An 18987-nucleotide genomic window follows, 5' to 3' on the forward strand; every position below is an offset into this window, starting at 1 on the left:
AGCTGGCACAACATAACGTAATCTCGGAAAATTCCTTCACAGTGCTGTGCAATGCGAGAAAATCTCAGAGTTGAACCGGGCAGACACATCAGTTTTCATCAGACTCACCCTGGGTCGGGTTAATTAATTCTACTACTAACTTACAACACTAATAACATTACCGTCTCCAAAATACCCCCACGAATCAAATCCCCTACTTCACCGTTAACCGTCAAGCCACTAAACCTGTATGGAAATGAACACCTCTGCTGAAGTGTTAAATTCATTAACGATCGTATGACACAACGTCTCTCTCTCTCTCTCTCTCCCTCTCCCTCTCTCCCTCTCTCTCCCTCTCCCTCTCTCCCTCTCTCTCTCCCTCTCTCCCTCTCTCCCTCTCTCTCTCTCTCTCTCTCCGCGCGCGCGCGCACACACGGTCCGGTTCTGGTGGTTGATGAACGCAGATATGTGCTGATTAGCTCTCATAACGGCCCAGTTGGGTAGCACACTGCCATGAGTCCATGACGCTAATGTCTGATTACTCCACATTTTCATTGTGATATTTTGTGATTACATTCTGAATCTGCAGCGTTCTCTGTCAGATAAATACAGTAGTACAATGTCTTCCTCTGATGTAGAAGTAGCCTACACTGTAAGTCAGTAGTACTTAGGCTATACAGTGGAGTTGCATATGTGGTTTGTAAGTAATTTTGGGGTACAATTTGGTTTTGAAGAATTCTACAAGCAGCAATACCACAGGCACATTTTCAACGGGCACTGCACTAGTACAGTATGATGACCACATCAATAGCCAATCGGATTATCGGTAGCTGCTGCTGGCTTCACCCAATGATGTGTGAGCAGAAGGGATGCAGCGCCATGGAAACTGGAAAGTGCAGAGGGTGCCATAAGAGAACAGCGCACTCTAGTGGCACCAGATGTCTTTGTTTATCCCCGTCTATCTGGATGAGTTCACCTTCCTGCTTGAGAGAACTTATGTTGCTTTTTGGTACTTATTTGCTTATCTCCCAGCTCAAACTTTTTTTTTTCTTTCTCTGATGAGCACTACGAAAAGGCATGGCTGACTCGTCATCAATATTCCATATTACTTTGTTAAACTGGTGGTCTTTTTCGTAAAATATATTTTATAATGTATATTATAGTGTTTGTAGGTATAATGAAAAAGTTAAATTCCCCCCAAAAAACAGACAAATAGTTTTGGCCATGGCCATACTTAAGTTCTGAATTAGGTGCTTACACAAAAACATATATAAACATATTTTATTTCATAATATTCATGATAATGTTCAGTTACAAAGTGATATTGTCCATATTTTCTGCTTTGTTCAAAAAATATTAGTGAGTTGTTCTCATTGGTTTCATTCAGTTTTTGTTGTAATTGAAATTGTAGGCTACTGTACTTCAAAGGATGTCCAAAATGTAGCAGTAGGAGGTACACGATTCCTTACATCACCTCCAGGGGGCATCACCAACACATTACAGCGCATACAGTCAATGGTCTTCCACACCTGAAGTAATTCCACCTGCGTCCCTGCACCTGCTACCTGCACCACATGAACTCCTGCACCTGCAGAAAGATTACATGAAAGTAAATCGACTTAATCCTCACATTATTAGACACTAATCGCCTCTAACACGGTTCTCCAGAGCCTTTTTTTGCCTTTTGCCAAAATGTTACCCATTTGATGAAAAAATGCTTGAGATTTGCTAGATAATCATACCACCATTTCCAGTGGATACAGTTGATGGTCATAATACCTTATTCACCTTTGTCACTATCCCATTGCCAGTGTCAAATTAATGAACTAATATAGTCACTAAGCTGTAGGCCTATTTCATTTTGCTGAGAAACGTCCCTAAGGACCAATGGGAATTTGCAACCTTCCCTTTTTATATAGGCTACTGTATGGGAAAATACATCTGTTTATTCGCGACAGTCATAATGTGGGAATTACGTTATTACTGTCAGGAGACAACGCTGAGGAAAAAAACTGCATGTTAAAGGGATGGAGATAACAAGAGGAAAGGCTGACGTAAGGTGATGGTGTTTGGATGGTAGACGCTTGCGCGGGATACATTGGATGCAACCGTTGGAGGAGATTAGGAAACTGCGCCTAAATCGGACCCCAATCGTACACCATCTTGGCTCGAGCGACGCTAGAGTCTGGGCCTTCTCTCCCAGGCCATTTCGGCTCTGACCGGACCAGTTTCTTGGACGATAGAGGGAGGAGCCTGGCATTTCTGGTGGTTGGAGGAACAGCCAGTCAAAGCCAGCCAGAATCTGAGCCAGCGTAGGAACTGGAGCGAGCAACGGCGAGCGAAGGCTCGGCTGTGTTGGAATACGATATAATTTTAATATAAGCAGGCGGTGTATGCAACAGAGTAGTCGTCGAGATGCACGTGAAGGTCTTCCATTTGGGCTGGGGAAGCTGAAGCATATTGCAGCCCGGACACATTACGTTTTCGGTGGGATAAGCCATCTGTGATACACTGGGTGTGCACAGCGCAATAACGGCGCGAGCCAACCGGTTATTCCATCGACAACTAGCTCATATTAACCCAGCTAGCCAACCATTTTCGAGAACCCCATTAGCTTGCGGTGAAGGGAGCATATTGGTCGGTACGGAAAGTGTCCGTGGATGCTGCTGAGGAAGTCTTGTGTCTGGCAGTACCCAACAGTAAGATACAAACCCGAGGCATGCAAAGAGGGGAGTTTTTCTGCAAACGAGCGAGGAAATCTCCACGCCCTGGGGTCTATTCTGTGGTTACTATTTAGCTAGCTAGCTCGCTGGCTAGCTACCGGGAGAGAAGCTCAAGAGAAGGTGGGGCCGCGGAGTGACAGTCTTGGACGCCAGCTAACGTGGCTAGCCGGCTAACTTGGACTCTTGAGTGGCCACTGATTTTCCTGTCACTGACATTAGGAGGGTTTAAATTACTAGGAGTGTGCAGTCTTGCATAATAGTAACCCGAAGAAAGCACGTTATAATTGATTGTTTCAAAATCTGTGTGGGTGGGATATCTTGAGGAGAGCATCCTCGTTTACCTGAATGACCATGGCGGACGATGACGTGCTGTTCGAGGATGTCTACGAGCTGTGCGAGGTGATTGGCAAGTAAGTAACAATAACTGATATTAACCACTTCCGTTGTTTGCCTGTGTTTTACATTATTTTATCTGTTGTTCTATACACTCCTTTGCCACACACATCACAGCTGCAGGGGCGATGCTTAATTACTGTTGTTATAGGCCTGCAGGTTTTTCAAGGGGAAAGTTCACTGGGTGGGTGAGGCGGGGTCGCTCCTCAATTTGCAGTGCATTTAGCTGTTTTATATTGTCATATACTGTATGTTATGAAGCAATTCCAAGCACATAATTACCTAATATATTAGGAGTTGCAGAATGTGTCTGACATGACGACCTCCATGCAGGAAAGTGAATTTACAAGACTCAGTAGGAAGGCTACTGTACAGTCAAAAAACTCCCAAGTTCTTAATGTATGTCTACGTTAATACCATTTATTGCAGTTGGTGAAGAAATTAATTCTCATTCCTTGCTGACAGACTGGCAGCTTGGTTTAAGACACAGGACATCTGGGTTCACGTCTAAAATGTCTGCAGACAGGATTTTCCTTCTCCTAACCCTCCTGTTTTGATAGTAGCCATACCTGCATTTGAAGGTGTCAGAAAAGGCATAGCTTTTTGATACAACAGTGAGGTTATGTAATGTTTTAATATAAAGCAGGAGACTGACAGTGGCACATTTAAATCATGAGAGACAAAGGTTCAAGGTGCCATGAAAATTGCCACAGTATGCATGTTACTTCTGTGTGGTCAGAGATGGCTCCTGACTCCTGCTGGAAGTGAGGCGGGAAGGCTGACAGGCCCATAACAGTCCTGGGCCACCAGTCAGTCCCCTCCCCCCTGCAAGCTTCACTCACTGGACATCTGAGGGTCCATTAAGTTTGTTCTAGGGGATAGAGGCACACTCTATCCAGACCCTCAGGCCCTGTTCTATATCCTAGGACTTCCTGTTGTCTTGGTTACTAATTGATGGTTGGTCCAGGACCACTACCTTGGAGTCCCAGTAAAGGATACAAGGAGCCACTGGGGAGAGTTAGTGCGGAAATAAAGCAAACCATCTACATGTTTGTATGGTGTAATTTGACAATGCAAATCAACTAGAGTGGTAAGGGAAGTTGAATCCACAGGCCATTGTAAATGATAGATGAAAAATAATTTTTATTTTCTTTGCTTGTCCCAAGGTGGGGGTCAAGCAATACTTAAATTCTTTTGATAGTGTGTTTTATCCACCTCAGCTTTCAGATGAGCGTTTCCATATAAGGTGTATAATAGATGCCAGCTTCTATATAATGTATTTTCTGTAATTATCAACCTGCATGGCAATACATGTCTATCTTGCATGGAGTACCACATTTGTAGAGGTTAATACCCCCAGGCTACATTTTATAGCCAAAATGTAGTAACCTCTATCAGTTTGGTACTCCTTGCAGCTGTAAACAACCACTGAGAAATACTGTATGTGCAAATACTTCTTGAATTTATATCGAGCGGTTGTGGTCACACAGTCCAGACCGGTCAGTAGAAGAGTGAACAACAGTTTGACTGGAGCATATTTTAAGCTTTAGTAAAGAAGTGAGATGTCACATTTATGTCACAGAAAAGACCAGAAAATCCCTCTTATGCTGCCAGTTCCTTTGTGAAACCTCAGTTGATGGATCAAGTGTGTTGAGTCCTGGTGTCTTGGGATGTGTTGCAGGAGGAAGGGGTGGATCATTTTTCCTCAGCCCTGACTAGGGAGGGGAGGGGAAGGAACGCTGAGGCAGATCAATGGAGACAAGTGGAGTTGGGAATGGGATGGCCCTGAGGCTACGGATATAAATAATGCCAGCAGACATTGACTGCAGCACTCTGCCATCTCCCTGTTAGCACTACTGTAGTTAGTGGACAACATGGCAGATAGCTGAAACCTGAGGATGTTAATTAATCAACATTTGTAATGGAAATGCTTTATAGCCACAGGAAACATAATAAAAACCTGTTCCATGTTATCTTTTCTGGTTAGAGAATATTCCTGCTCTTACATTTTAGCCTAAGTATGTTTTGAAACAGAAGCCAGGCCATTTTGGCGTATAATGGGATGGCAAGATTTATCTCCACGCAAAATGGATTGAAGGCAGGATGATGTTTTATGCCTATCATTGGGTTAAATGGACTGGCAATACTATGTCAATGAAGACCTCCTCCAGACTTTCATTAGTTTGTTTTTTCATGATCATCCACCTTCAATGAAAATCAGATTTCAAATCAGATCTGTTAGTTCAGAAATGTCTAACCAACATGAAATATGTGTAGGTGAATTATTTTTAAAAACCTGGCACTGAGATTAACGTTTCATCAACAGTGTCTCATCAGGGCACACTAATTAAAAAAATACTATAATTGAGAGCGGGTGAAATGAGCTAATCCCTAAGTTTGTTGTAATTAGTTAGTCCTTTACATCCTGCCATATAATGTTAGAGTTGTCATGGTGATTTGTCCCACAATATTGGATGGCCTTGGTGCTGTTGTATTATTGTCTCTTGCTGACTTTTGACCTTAGCTCTTTTCAAACTTGTACATAAACCCTATTATCCAGTCCATCCTTCCTTCAGACTTCTATTGTTGTTCAGAGAAGTTGTCTATTATTATCGCTGATCGGCTTGTGTCGGAGAGGAGCAGCCTGGCTGGGTGGGATTAGTAGTCATCTCCTCAAAACCCGGATTGGAAAGAGAGCCATGTTTAGGGTGATTTCTACTGAAAGACGGTTAGTAATTTCATTTGAAGAAAGTGTTTTGTATGAAGTTATGGACTTTATGTTGACATCTTATTTTCCTGATAGTGTCTTCTTGATTAGCTTTTACAAGTAACCTGTCTCTGTGATAGTATAGAACTTCAAGTTTAGATGTTTTTTGAGGCACTGATTGTCTGAATGCACACTTAAGTACCGACAGAGGCAGACCCCTGATTTGTAAGGGCTTATAGTTGCATGGCAACAGTAAGAGCTGCATAGGTCTGTGTGGCATGGTCATAAAGAGACACATGGACTTGTATGATTTTACAGCTCATGCATGTAAATGTTCATTCAACTCCCCTGGGGTTATACTAGACTTATTTCAATAGAAGAAGATCAAACAGGTCCGGTCTCAATTCAACCTCTGACTGGATTAACTCTGGTAAAAGATGACACAAGCTATTGAACAGGCCTAGGCAGTGCATGCCTTGCTCATAATAGGCTCCTAATGTTTGTAGTTTACATAGTAAATATGTGATCATGATGTGATGTCTGAACATAATGCAGTAACCACAGGCCTGTTTTGGAGATTTCAGCTCTAGTTGAAGTGTTTGCAAATTGCTGAAGCAATTTAATCCATTTCTGTCTGTAATGATTCTGTTTGAATAGGACTTAGGTTGTTGAGAAGCAACATTGGAGTTACAGTGCTCTTTATTTCAGCCCTGGGGTACTCATTAGAGCCAAGGATATTGGGATGTGCAACTCACTCTAAACCAATGTAGTGATCAGCCCTTTGGCTTATTCTGAGTTGGATAATTGAATTGCTTGGACGACATTTCAATCTTACATTTTCATTGATTGTTTGATAGTTTTTAGTGGTCTAATAATAGTTTCTCCCCAAACAGATGCAGTCTTTAGCATACAAATCTTACACAAAATGCTTTTCTGCAGGGAGGCCAAATTGTTAAGCCACTAGTAGCATTTGCTTCAGTTTGTCTAAACTTTAAGCATGTAAATTGAAATTTTAGTTTTCACTTATCAAATGTTTTCATTAGCTTCAAGCTGGTTTACACAGCATAAAATAGATAAGGCACAATTATTCAGGAAATATGTATTATTACCATTTCAGCTTGATAAAGCCCTTATCATGTTCACTGATGTGTCAGGTGTGAATCATATGTGTCAACATGTAGAAGAAGAGAATATCTTCTCACTTATATATTTCAAGTCTGATATAATTTTCAGATGGCAGTGTGAAGAGTACCATTCTAATTTTATCAGTATATTTTAGGGCCGCAAGTAATTATTTTATTAATGTCTTTTTTGATTAAATAATAAATCAATTAGTCTGTAAAATAGTGTAAAATGGCCATCATAATTTCCCAGAACACAAGGTCACAATGTCTTCAAATAACTTTTGTTGTCCAACCAACAACCCAAAACTGCAATATATTAAATTTACAGTTAAAAAAATGGAGACAAGCTAGAAATAGGAAATATTTGGCAGTTTTGCTTTAATTTGCATTTACCAATCACTAAATTGAATAAAACTAACAATTGAATTGATTGCTTGTTTCAGAGCTAATACATTTAACTAACCACAACCTTTGGGGATGATTTTGCACCTGTTACCTGTTTATTAGGTACACCTATATGCAGTTTAAGGCAGTCGGCAGTAAATCCTGTCTTTGTGAAGCATTATGTCATTGTGTCAGAGCGGTGCAAATTCATCCCATAGTGATTTGGGAGGCCATAGTGGGTGTTTGTGCTATTTTGGATTGCATATGAAGGTATCTTTCTAGTATTCATTTCACTCATTTATGTAAATGTTTTGCTAGAAAACCCAGGGTTCAAGCCCCCAGCTTGGCAAGCATCCACTGGGATCAATAAAGTAATTATTATTATTATTATTATTATTATTATATCACATTATTGAATGTGTCATCTTCCCATTTTGTAGAGGAAGATACCAAGAGACAGTTATGTTTGTGTCATTAAAAAAGTAATGTCAAGTATATTACGATATAGACCGAATCCTGGACGTTGCGCTAACAGAAAAATCACTTCTGGGTGATTTGAATTGTTAAGATATGGCAACCTTGTTTTGGGACGCAGGAGTTTTCTACTTGGAAGTTATTGTAAACACACATTGTGTGTCTCTCTCTCTCTCTCTCTCTCTCTCTCTCTCTCTCTCTCTCTCTCGCTCTCTCTCACTCTCTCTTGCTTGCCCAAGACACAGCTCTGCAGCCTGCAGTTCAATGTGGCTGCTGGCTCGCGCAAATAACTTAATGATAATCAAACAAAGAAATGTTCTCCTCTCGTCTTAAAATGGTCATAAATCGATACTAGAGTAGCCACTTCCTTGTTTACTGCTGCAATGAATGCAATGTAGAGGAGGAGAAAAGAGCATCTGTTGCCACAAAATCATCTGTTGATTGCATTTGCAATTAAATTGTGATATGTTAAAATTAGATTTTCTAACCGCAAAGGCTGCGATTACACTGGTCACGTGACAGCAGTCTGCAGAGGAAGCAACTTGCCATGTTGCAAAACCTGCCCTGCTAACGTTGCTACCTCACGGCATGGGGCAACACTACTAACCTGTATCAGCACCGATCACCCCTAAAAAAAACACCACAAAGCCATGTACAATAGTTGCATGGCTAAAGAGTCGAACACCAGTGTGTCAAGTACGCGAAATACCACCTGACAGGGATCACTGGCTGAAATGTTTAAAAGCGTAACTCCATGTGAACGGAATTCAGAACGGAATGTTGAAATTACTCAAGCAATAACAGAGTTTATCGCGAAAGATATGATGCACTAACCTGACTCCGCCAGATGGATTGCTTCGCATTTGCTCGGCATATCCATCTGGGAACTTACCATTGGAGAACTTTTGGGAAGGGGCGAAAATACTGGTTAGCTGATTGGATAAACCATCTGTCTATCACCACCTATGTTGGTGATAGACGGGCCAAATCAACCAATCAGATCAACGAAGCATATGAAAATACAACCACAAGCCCCTGCTGCTGCAGGCAAAGCATAGCTCGTTAGCTCAGCAAGCAAGCAACATGTCGGTAAAGGATATTTGCCGTTTGTGTAACGAGAATTTACGAATAAAAGGCACCATTTCAGGTTCCCGGTCCATATTCCAAAAGAAGGATCCAAGAGAAGAAAGCATTAGCGAGCGGCTAACAGAATTAGGGCTACCGCTGTCTGAAAATACTGGTTAGCTGATTGGATAAACCATCTGTCTATCGCCACCTAAACCCGCCTCAAAACCAACGCTGATTGGTCGGTTGTTTGGCGAACGGCTCCAGATTTTCTCTGTCTCAAGATGCCAGACTGATCTGCGAGTGGAAAACTGGAGCTCGCGAGATCAGGACGGTCTCACGAGGCTAATGATGCACCTCAGTATGGTGACCAAGCCTGGGCTCACGGCTTTGCACATATTTTAGCCAGGTTGCCATACCGGAGCTACACAAAAAAATGTAAACAGAGAGTCGCAGCGGAGCTGAAAACAAGTGTGAAAGTAGTAGTGTTTCCTGCCGCTACAACTGACGTGGTCAAGCCGTAGGATCACTATGGCTGGCAGTGCCATACTCATTGTGCACATATACATTTTTTAAGGACTGTCCAGTAAAGTTTACAGACAATGTTTAAAATGTGCATTTCTGCAATCTGCACTAGTTTGTGTGATTTGTTACTGACTTTCATATTCATTTTATTTACACCATGCTTATTTGTCAGTGCTTTATGTTGTCATGGTAATTATAGTGTTTACAAGGCTGGGAGTTCAACAAATCAGTCACTGTGATTGAAGTAATCACGTGTATCGTCTTGTGAGCTGAGTGTCTCGTCACACCCCTATTTTTTACCTATAGTAATCTTAATTGTTTTCTGGCACATGAACGCTTCATGTCTTTCTTTTAAACTTTCCTCTCCATGTACAATATGCTCCTTTTGAGCTGCCCACACACAGCAGATCAATAGTTGTGAATGGATGGTGTAAAGGTGAAGCTTTCTTTCAGACTGCAAGGCCAGACTCTGCAGGGTGGTTTAAACAAACCTGGATCCTCTTCTGGTTTATGTAGAGGAAAGGATTTTTTTTTGCCAAAGCCTTTAAACCTCCTGAGGGTGTCTCTGCTCTAAATTTCAATTTGCAACCAGAATACTAATTGCCCCGCTAATATTCAAAGGGATCTCTAATTTGCATAAGGAAGCACCCTGGATTAATGTTGCTTAGACATTCACAGACTACTGTTGAACAGAACTTTGTTTAACTTGTGAAATGGACAGCTTTGCACTTGAGCTCAGTTTGGGCAGTAGGGCAAACAGCACTTATCATAGAGTTTAAAGCAGTGTTGCGGACATTACACATTTTTTCCTTATTAGTATTTTCATTTGTCCTGCACCTGCCAGAAGGTGGGATGTGCACACAATTACTTTTATAAATTGCATCAACGCTAACTTACCTATTTTAAAAGCTCTATGAAATTATATTGACATTATATCACGTATCATAACACATAACATGCATGTCAAATCTAATGTTATCTTTTTTTTCACACATTAAACAATCACAGAATGCTATGATTCCACCCATTTGCAGACACCAAGTACTTTTGGACATATAGCTATTGCAATGGATTTATCAGAAAATGTTTAAAAACATAAAACTACCATTGTAGGCTTGTTACCTTATGCCACAGATGATATTATGCACAATGATGGACCAGATAAGATGCAATTTACTTGACTTGGGATTAGAACCCGGGGTCAGCACCATTAGCTTGCCTACCTGAGAAACTCAAATTATGTTTTTGTATCTCACGGGTGTGCAAAAATTTCCCCCCCAAATTATTCAGACAGACTAACTGAATGAATTATGCTTACTGCTGGCCTCAGCTAAAGAGCACAATGCTGCTTTAAGCAAAGATGGTTGCTCTCAGGAGAGCCGTACTGGTGATGTTGAGTCTGCAGCTGCAGATGTGCCCTGTCCCTGTTTAGGAGAGAGAGAAAAAACAGAGACCTGAGAGGAAATTTAGCTCATGGCCAGCATGGATGAAATGCACCTAATATCTAGTCTTTGATTCACATAGAGCAGAGAGTTGAAATGAGCCTCGGAGCAGTCTGTAAAGATTGCCACTTTGGGCTCATGTTTGATGACTGCCGCTGTCGGATGTGAGCCATTTGTGGGCGTTTTGTATGAGCCCACTTAGCACAGCTGTGGTGATGTCATTACGGCATGCGGCCTCTTCGCTTACACACACACACACACACACACACACACACACACACACACACACACACACACACACACACACACAGGCTCTCTATCTCCCTCTCTCTTAGACTTCCTTGCTTGCTTGTAATGCCTCTATCTATTGTACATAGCTGAATGGTCATTTAATTATTTTTAATTTTTAGATAATGATGATTAATTGCATTCTAATTTTATTAAATTAAAAAGCCCCAACCACGTTTCACTTGCAATGCACAACTGTTGTAGAAACAGCCCAATTCGGGAATTAAATCTCCATGCAGCTCCCTTGAATTGACAGCCAAGATTACAAATGAGGTTGATGCATAAAATCTGGCAGGTTCATCCAACCCCACGTCATTGCTTAATGGCAGTAATGGGTTTTATTGACACACATTAGAATAGTGCCAAGATGGCCTTACCCTCACTGTATCATTTGTATCCCTGTGGTTGCAGCCTCTGACTTAACTCCCCCAAACGTTTACCAGTCAAACACAGATCTGAGACTATTTTAAGGTTGATACAGGGGTGTCAGAAGCTCCATCATGCACTCAGGAAGCACCCCACACCTCTGAGGCCCTCTTTTTAATAGGAAACACAGCTGCTACAGCTCTTCAACCCAGGGGCGCAAAGGTCAGTGGGGTTTCTTGTGAACTCTAGAGGGGAAGAGTGTTGTGTTTTACGGTTTTCCCGGCCCAGAGCGTGCATATGCTGCCTGCGTTTGTTTGTATCTGTTAATCATTACAGCAGATGTGAGAGACAAATGTGAGAGCAAATCAGCTGCTGCCCCAAGACTTGCAACATGCCCAGGCACTTACAAACTGAATAACTTTTACTGTTTGTTTGACTCTGACATTGTCAAGCAAATTTATTTTCTAAATGAGTTCATTTAAACCAACTTTTAATGGCCACCACTTTGCTTTAGCAAAATGGGTGTTATTGTGTGTGCGTGTGTTATTTGTTTGTATGTGTGTGTCTCCAGTAGCATTGGTTCCGCCTCTGAGGATTGTAGACTTGGGAGATGTAGAGACAGCTGTAACACAACAGGGGTGTGTGGGTGTGTGGGTGTAGGTGTCTGACCCTGTTCAGAACAGGCATTATTATGCATCTTGGGTGATCCGATTACAGTGGAACACGGCAAGGAATAATAGACCCAGTCGGTATTGCTTTAATTTCTTCTTCTTTTTATTTCCGGAAGACTAGGCACGGGAAGTGCATTGCTGCCTCGCGCTGGTTCAAAATAACTGCAGACTTTTACCGGTTGCACAGCCACAATGTGTGCATTGTCGTGGACACGTAGCAAATTTCCTAGAACCACTTGCGTGGCCGACACAAGTCCACAGCCGTCTGTATAGTGTATTCTCGAGCCTGTTTCCACAACATCCACCTGCAAGGTTGTCAGCTGTGTGTCTGCCTGACATACTCTGTGTGTAGGATGGCCGAATTAACTTTTTAAATTTTTTGTCACATACACTAGTGAAATTCAATCTGCATTTAACCCATCCTAAGCAGTAGGAGCAGTAGCAGTGCCCGGGTATGAGCAAACTAGTGAAGAGCAGAGAACCAACTTAAACATCAATGAAGAAACAATATATCATGATGCAAATTTATTTGATATATTTAAAGTGTTGTTTTTTTTTTTTTTTTTTTTAGAAAATGCAGGAGGGATAGGATCACATCATTTGTAGTAAATGTTTCATACAAACCAAAACATTTTGTGATGTGTACATTCTTTTTCATGGGATTAAACCACATTCTTCATGTATGGGGTTTTAATAAGGTAAAAGGGTTGTTTTCCTGTGCTACAGGGCTGGCTTTCTTATTTATTCTTAACACAACACAAACATTCTATTAGAAATCTGAAATCTGCCACACAAACCTTAAGTGGTGCTAACTTTTAATGCAAAATCTTGATAATTACTTGCATCCTGTTGGGCACAGGCAGGAAAACGTATATATGTCAGCCCTTTTGCGGTTATATGAGGAAACCCAACCTTACAATATCTGCCACCCCATTTTGTCCAGAAATAAACCTTGTAGGGTAGGTCTCCCTTGGTCAGGTCTCTATAATAAAGCTTTTATTTTAGCTTTTACTGCTGTGCTGCACACCACTGCTCTATAATTCTCACTGGCACGAGCATGGCTACAATGCCTAGCTAACCACCCCACTGTAAATCCAGAATATTTTCAGAAATTACACTGCCCATTGCATTACTGAACTTATTCATGTGTTTGAATCTGAGAAATCTCATATGCAGAGAGGTTTGTGTCTTTATGTTTTTGTAGGTGTCACTAATTGTGTGTGTGTGTGTGTGTGTGTGTGTGCGCGCTTTACAGGGGTCCCTTCAGCGTGGTGAGGCGCTGCATCAACAGGGACACAGGCCAGCAGTTTGCTGTGAAGATCGTCGATGTGGCCAGTTTCACTTCCAGCCCTGGCCTCAGCACAGAAGGTGAGGAACACCACAGACCTGGTTTGACTGTGGTTTGTTGTCGTGCACTTGGAGCGCCAGATGGGTGGGGTTAAAATCAGAATCAGGACAAGAGAGGATAGTTCTCAGGGATGTTGTCAATCACAGAGACTTCATCTTTTAAACAGACTTACATCTTTGAAAAGTCTAACTAACTTGTGAATCGTTTTCTATGCTGTAATGCAAACCCTACCCACCTTGTTCTCCTTGTGGGTTATAACAAATGTTGGGAATACTGTAATCTGCAAATACTGTTTGGATCAGATATCAACCACCCAGACACACACAGAGTGTATAATGACATTCTCACACACAAATAAATGAGGCATAATGTCACACATGCTACGCCCAGATGAATAATATGTTGGAACTGCATTTGTTTGTGTGTATGTGTGTGGTGATGAGTATGCGTGAGATATTGAATCACGCCATCTCTCACCATGTGGCTTTGTGCTTTGTCATGCTAAAGTCTGAGAGAGAGAGAGAGAGAGAGAGAGAGAGAGAGAGAGAGAGAGAGAGAGAGAGAGAGAGAGAGAGAGAGAGAGAGAGAGAGAGAGAGAGAGAGAGAGAGAGAGAGAGAGAGAGAGAGAGAGAGAGAGAGAGAGAGAGAGAGAGAGAGAGAGAGAGAGAGAGAGAGAGAGAGAGAGAGAGAGAGAGAGACCATCTGTGATGCCCCAGTTAGAGATTAGCCTGGTAGCCAATAACAGCAAGACAAGGAAATGACCCAAGGGTGGAGAAACAGTAGAAGTGGAGATTTACACCTGTGTTTACTGGACGTAAGTATGTTTTCATTATCCTGAGACCAAATTACTTCATTTGAAAATACAAACCATTTACCAAATGATTGTATCAGCGTTTTTGGTACCTTAGAAAATTTGGAGTCATGTTGTGGTCTCCCAAGTCACTTCTAGCAGCATGCTTCACCCTGGTATCGGATCGTTGCAGACTATTTGAAAGTCTTCAAATAGTCTGCAACGATCCGATACCACGTAATTTCGCCCAGAAAAAATCAACTTTAAAGTAGTTTCACTCTGATAAAACAGCTGTTTGCTAATGTTAGCTCTGACTGACATTACAGCCCGTTACACTGTACAGGCAGACCAAACAGTCAATCCATTTGTAAATAAAAAAAAAAGGTGCCTACACAGCAAGTTGCGCTTGCAGCTACTGTTTTTAGAGTGTTTTTTCAGTTATGACGACATCATACTAGATAATCAAAGAACATTCTATGGTATTTATTTTCCGTATTTGTTTTATGTTTTACAAAGGGTTTAACAAGAGCAAGGCCATACCAAAATGATAGCCATAATGATACACTGAAAGTTTCACCTAAGTTATAAGAAACTACCTTTTTGACACCCACATTTCTGACATTTTAAAAAGTCACAAGAGAAGAAATAAGCAAGTGGACACTCAATGTGACAAAGTAGAGAACTGGACTGCAGCCAGATTTGGAGAGTGGTTTCCTGGGACCACATACCTTAGCTTATTAAGAAAGAATCTGCTTCAGCATAAATGTGAGGGAAATGGAAAAAGAGACAGAACTGCTACGTGTGTGTGTGTGTGTGTGTGTGTGTGTGTGTGTGTAAGGGAGGTGGACGAACAAATGATTAATGGTGAATTAAGAGTTTGGGAGTATTGAACAAAAGCAGAACGAGTAAGTGTCTGGATTTTAATGAAGATGAATATAGAGAGTAAACGAGTAAGCACTCTCCATCAACATTAAAGCTCTATGGGTCTTGATAAATAGAGAAGTGCAATTTGCAGTATTATTAGTGAGATGTGTATTGTAAGTTTAGGTAATGAACGTATTGGAAATGTAATTCATCAGTACCCCAGACAAACTAACACAAGTGCATGACCAAGCATAAGCTGGTTTTGTCCCACAGCCGTGAGGTGTACATCAGATGCAAAAGGCAAAACCTTTTTTCTTCAAAACAAACCTTCCACGTAAGAATTGATTTGGAATAGGCCCAGTGAATGGCACTGTTTTCATTCAGACCGTTCCAGGCTTCCCTGGCTCCCTGGCTCTCTGGCTCTATATGAGTGGTTTCCTCGTTGCCGTGCGGACACTGGGCAGCATTGTTACATTCAAGAATAGATACTCAATGAGACGGGCAGAGGACGAGCGTGAAGAGGAGAGAAGAGAAATAATGAAAGCAAAGGAACAGTAGAATGGGGGCTCTGTAGTGGAAACACAGCGTCATTTCTCTGTGTTGCATAATGATACTGGTCTGTCACGACACAATGAACACACACACACACAGATCAGTAGACTTGCAGATGGGGAGTGGAGTGTGTAAATGAGGTTTTTATGGAGTGAGGAGCTCAACAACAGCATATTATGTCTGTCAGCCTTCCTCAGCAATCTGCGTTGACTCTGTTTTACCACTTGTCTCTCCAGTTGTTGGTCATTCTGTTCAGTGTTGTCTACTTCCTTTTCTTTAAATGGAGAAAACTGCCTACTCTCGTTTTCTTTAATGAGGCAGTCAAAAGACAAGTCATGTTGTAATTGTGTACAGTGTGATCTGGATGATAATGAGAGGGGCTGATGTTGATGACTGTGAGCCAAATGTGCAATTAAAATGGTATTCTAGTGGTGTTCCTTGTCTTTTTGCTAGATACCAGCTTGTTAGCATGCTTGTTTGTCTGCCCAACATGTGAAAGCTTACCTTGTCTGCTCAGTATCTACAAAGAATGGAATCCTTCTGTAGTGTGTCAGGGGCTGAAGGAAATGCTCTGTAACTCCCTCTGGTGGTGAAGTTGAGATGTGGCAGGTCTGTTGAGGTGTAAGGGTGGCCTGCTGGGCATGTCCTCTTAGCTTTTCATCTCCTTAACTTGTCACCAAGGGACGTGAAAGGATTTAACAAGGCACCAACCAACCACAAAAGAGCATCGTAGCAGAGTCTTTCTTTCTGAAATGAACATCAGGGAGCTTACTCGCCCTAAGGTCACCTGATGTTTTGTAAATGGTTTGGTTTACATTTGTTTAGTGCATTCTAATCATACTGCTTTCCACTTCCCAAATAAAATGAAAATAAAGATAACATTTTGATTTCTGCTGAGACTGTAATTTGTTATAGGTGGGGTTGTCACTATAACACTATTTTGTGCCGCAGCATCATCTTTATGGAAAGTTTTTGAGCTTTAAAAAGTCTTAGAACCTCCCCACCTCATCTGTTCATAGCTCTGCATATTATGTTTGGGAGAAATAGCAAAAAGCCGTATCTGTTCCTCGGTGTTTACATTTAGTAGCATAAAATAAAGTAAGTGGTTGGAAAATAACCTATATATTCCTACAAGGAGATTCAGACATTCAACACCGGAACTACTGCTCCTGTGAAGTACATAAAGTCCTTGAATGATCCAATAGAGGGAGCTATAGAAGTGCCTATTTGAAAGCTCTGAGAAAGTAAAAAGATAAATCAGTTAGATTGTTTCAGTGTGCATTAGGGAAATCATGATTGCACAAGCTCCCAACTTCTGCCAACCAGCACCTGATTAAAAAAGAGCTAAGCATATCTGATTCCAGTTCTGAAATAAATGAAGTTTGTGAATGTAAATTTGCATTAAATGTCAACTTACTTTTGGCTGTTTTTTCTTTGTAACTATGTAATTGTTGGATGATGTGAATCATACCCCCTGTCTAATTTCTCTCTGCCAGATCTGAAGCGAGAGGCTAGTATCTGCCACATGCTGAAACACCCCCACATCGTGGAGCTGCTGGAGACCTATAGCTCTGATGGCATGCTCTACATGGTCTTTGAATTGTAAGTCTGTGCTGCACACTATGTCGACCATAATGCATTATGTAATAGGGATCGACCGATACCTGTTTTTCAAGGCTGATACAGATTATTAGTGGTTAATAAAACCGATAACCGATATTTGGAACAGAAATGCATTTACAGTGAAAATGAAAATCTTTAAGTCAAAATTAAGATTTTGTAATGTTACAAAATCCAACACAAAACTCTTTTTTTTATGCTTTAAGCAATTATTTAATAAATCAGAAACTTTCAACATAATACACCGTAAAAGATGGTTGTGGGCGGGACATTAAGTCAGACTCTGGTGAGTGAAACTGAAGCAGAGGGACAGACACAGAGCTGTAGCGGAGCCAAAGTAGGGCACTTTTTATTTAATTAACTTTATCGGTTATCAAGCAAATAAAACTCCAATACAGATAATCTGCAAATTGCCCAAAAAACGGGCCGTGATTATCTACTTAAGTAGACCAAGCAGACAAAGAGCCGCAGACTAAATTTACCAGCAGTTGGCAGATGGTTGTGCTTGGCAATTTCACACCTTATCGCCACCACTACCTGCCCCCACATTTTAGTAATTACAGACGTATTAGAGGCCTTAAGAGAAACAAATAAGTGTGATAAGTAAGGTGTTAAGTATATATCTGAACATCTATGTCTGGGCAAGTATTAATGGTATATGTGCATATGTTTTGTTAAAGAGAAATAAATAAAGAAATTATTATCATATATACTTTTCAAAAAGATAAGAAATATGAATACTCTTATTTATTCCCATGTCACCAGCTCCAATGTATCTATAGTAGTTATTTTATTCTGTCTGAGGTGGATTGAAACTTTGTCTTTACATTATAAATTGTAAGTGCTGATAGTATACATTTGTATGGCAACAAATTCATCCCCTGGCCTTTGTTGTAGATGTAATTTTCTTAATCAACTCGTCTGGTTAATTTGTTTCCTTTGTGTGGATTTTAAGTTGTGAATCTGTATCCTATATCCTCCTGAAAGATTTCCTGGGGATTGTTACTGGCTGAAAAGTACTATAATGAAAATGTAGTGCCTCTGTGTTAATGCCAGTGACAGCAGGTCATAAAATGGCTCCCTGATGGATGTAGATTTATGCACTCTGGTCTATACACTATATTCTGAGAGATGCTAGTTAATCTGCTCTTTAGTAAACTCTTATCTATAATAACATACACCTAATTTTGACATCCTCTTTTTCTCACTCTTCTCAGTATGGATGGAGCAGACCTGTGTTTTGAAATTGTGAAGAGAGCTGATGCTGGGTTTGTGTACAGTGAAGCAGTGGCCAGGTAGGACAAACAGTCTGGGAGCTGTTGGTAGAACATTTAAAATTTTAATAAAGCCTGAAATAAACAACAATTTGTGGATGCCCTAAATTTTCTCCCTCTTGTCTGTTTCTGCTTTCTGTGCATCCAGCCACTACATGAGGCAGATTTTGGAGGCACTTCGGTACTGCCACGACAACAATGTGATTCATCGCGATGTAAAGGTGAGTCTGTGTGTCCCAGACTAAGCCACTGCAAACATCTCTCTCTAAACTGACACCAGTTAACTGAGATGTTAAACCTTTTCATAACGAGAATAATAATTATGCTTTATACATTATCTTGACTGTCTGTGGGGAGATAAAGGTCAAAAGCATGACACTGTTTACCAGAAACACTCT

The 18987-nt window shown here is 41.0% G+C and overlaps 1 protein-coding gene across 18 annotated transcripts in view; it reads left to right on the plus strand.

Moving 5' to 3' along the window:
• Positions 1–2150: 2150 nt before the first annotated feature.
• Positions 2151–18987, plus strand: part of LOC116044632 (peripheral plasma membrane protein CASK-like) — a 44347-nt gene continuing 27510 nt past the window's right edge. For 5 of the 18 annotated variants that reach the window (XM_031291985.2, XM_031291988.2, XM_031291993.2 and 2 more), the window contains exons 1-5: positions 2155–3112; positions 13397–13509; positions 17192–17297; positions 18533–18610; positions 18738–18810. In XM_031291985.2, the coding sequence (XP_031147845.1) occupies positions 3048–3112; positions 13397–13509; positions 17192–17297; positions 18533–18610; positions 18738–18810 (435 nt within the window). In that variant the 5' untranslated portion in view covers positions 2155–3047. Of the gene's footprint in view, positions 3113–13396; positions 13510–17191; positions 17298–18532; positions 18611–18737; positions 18811–18987 lie in introns of all 18 variants that reach the window. The other 13 variants (XM_031291980.2, XM_031291979.2, XM_031291981.2 and 10 more) reach the window with 7 other exon arrangements.

This window comes from Sander lucioperca, chromosome 24 (genome assembly GCF_008315115.2).
Source record: "Sander lucioperca isolate FBNREF2018 chromosome 24, SLUC_FBN_1.2, whole genome shotgun sequence".
In the NCBI taxonomy this organism is placed as follows: domain Eukaryota; kingdom Metazoa; phylum Chordata; class Actinopteri; order Perciformes; family Percidae; genus Sander; species Sander lucioperca.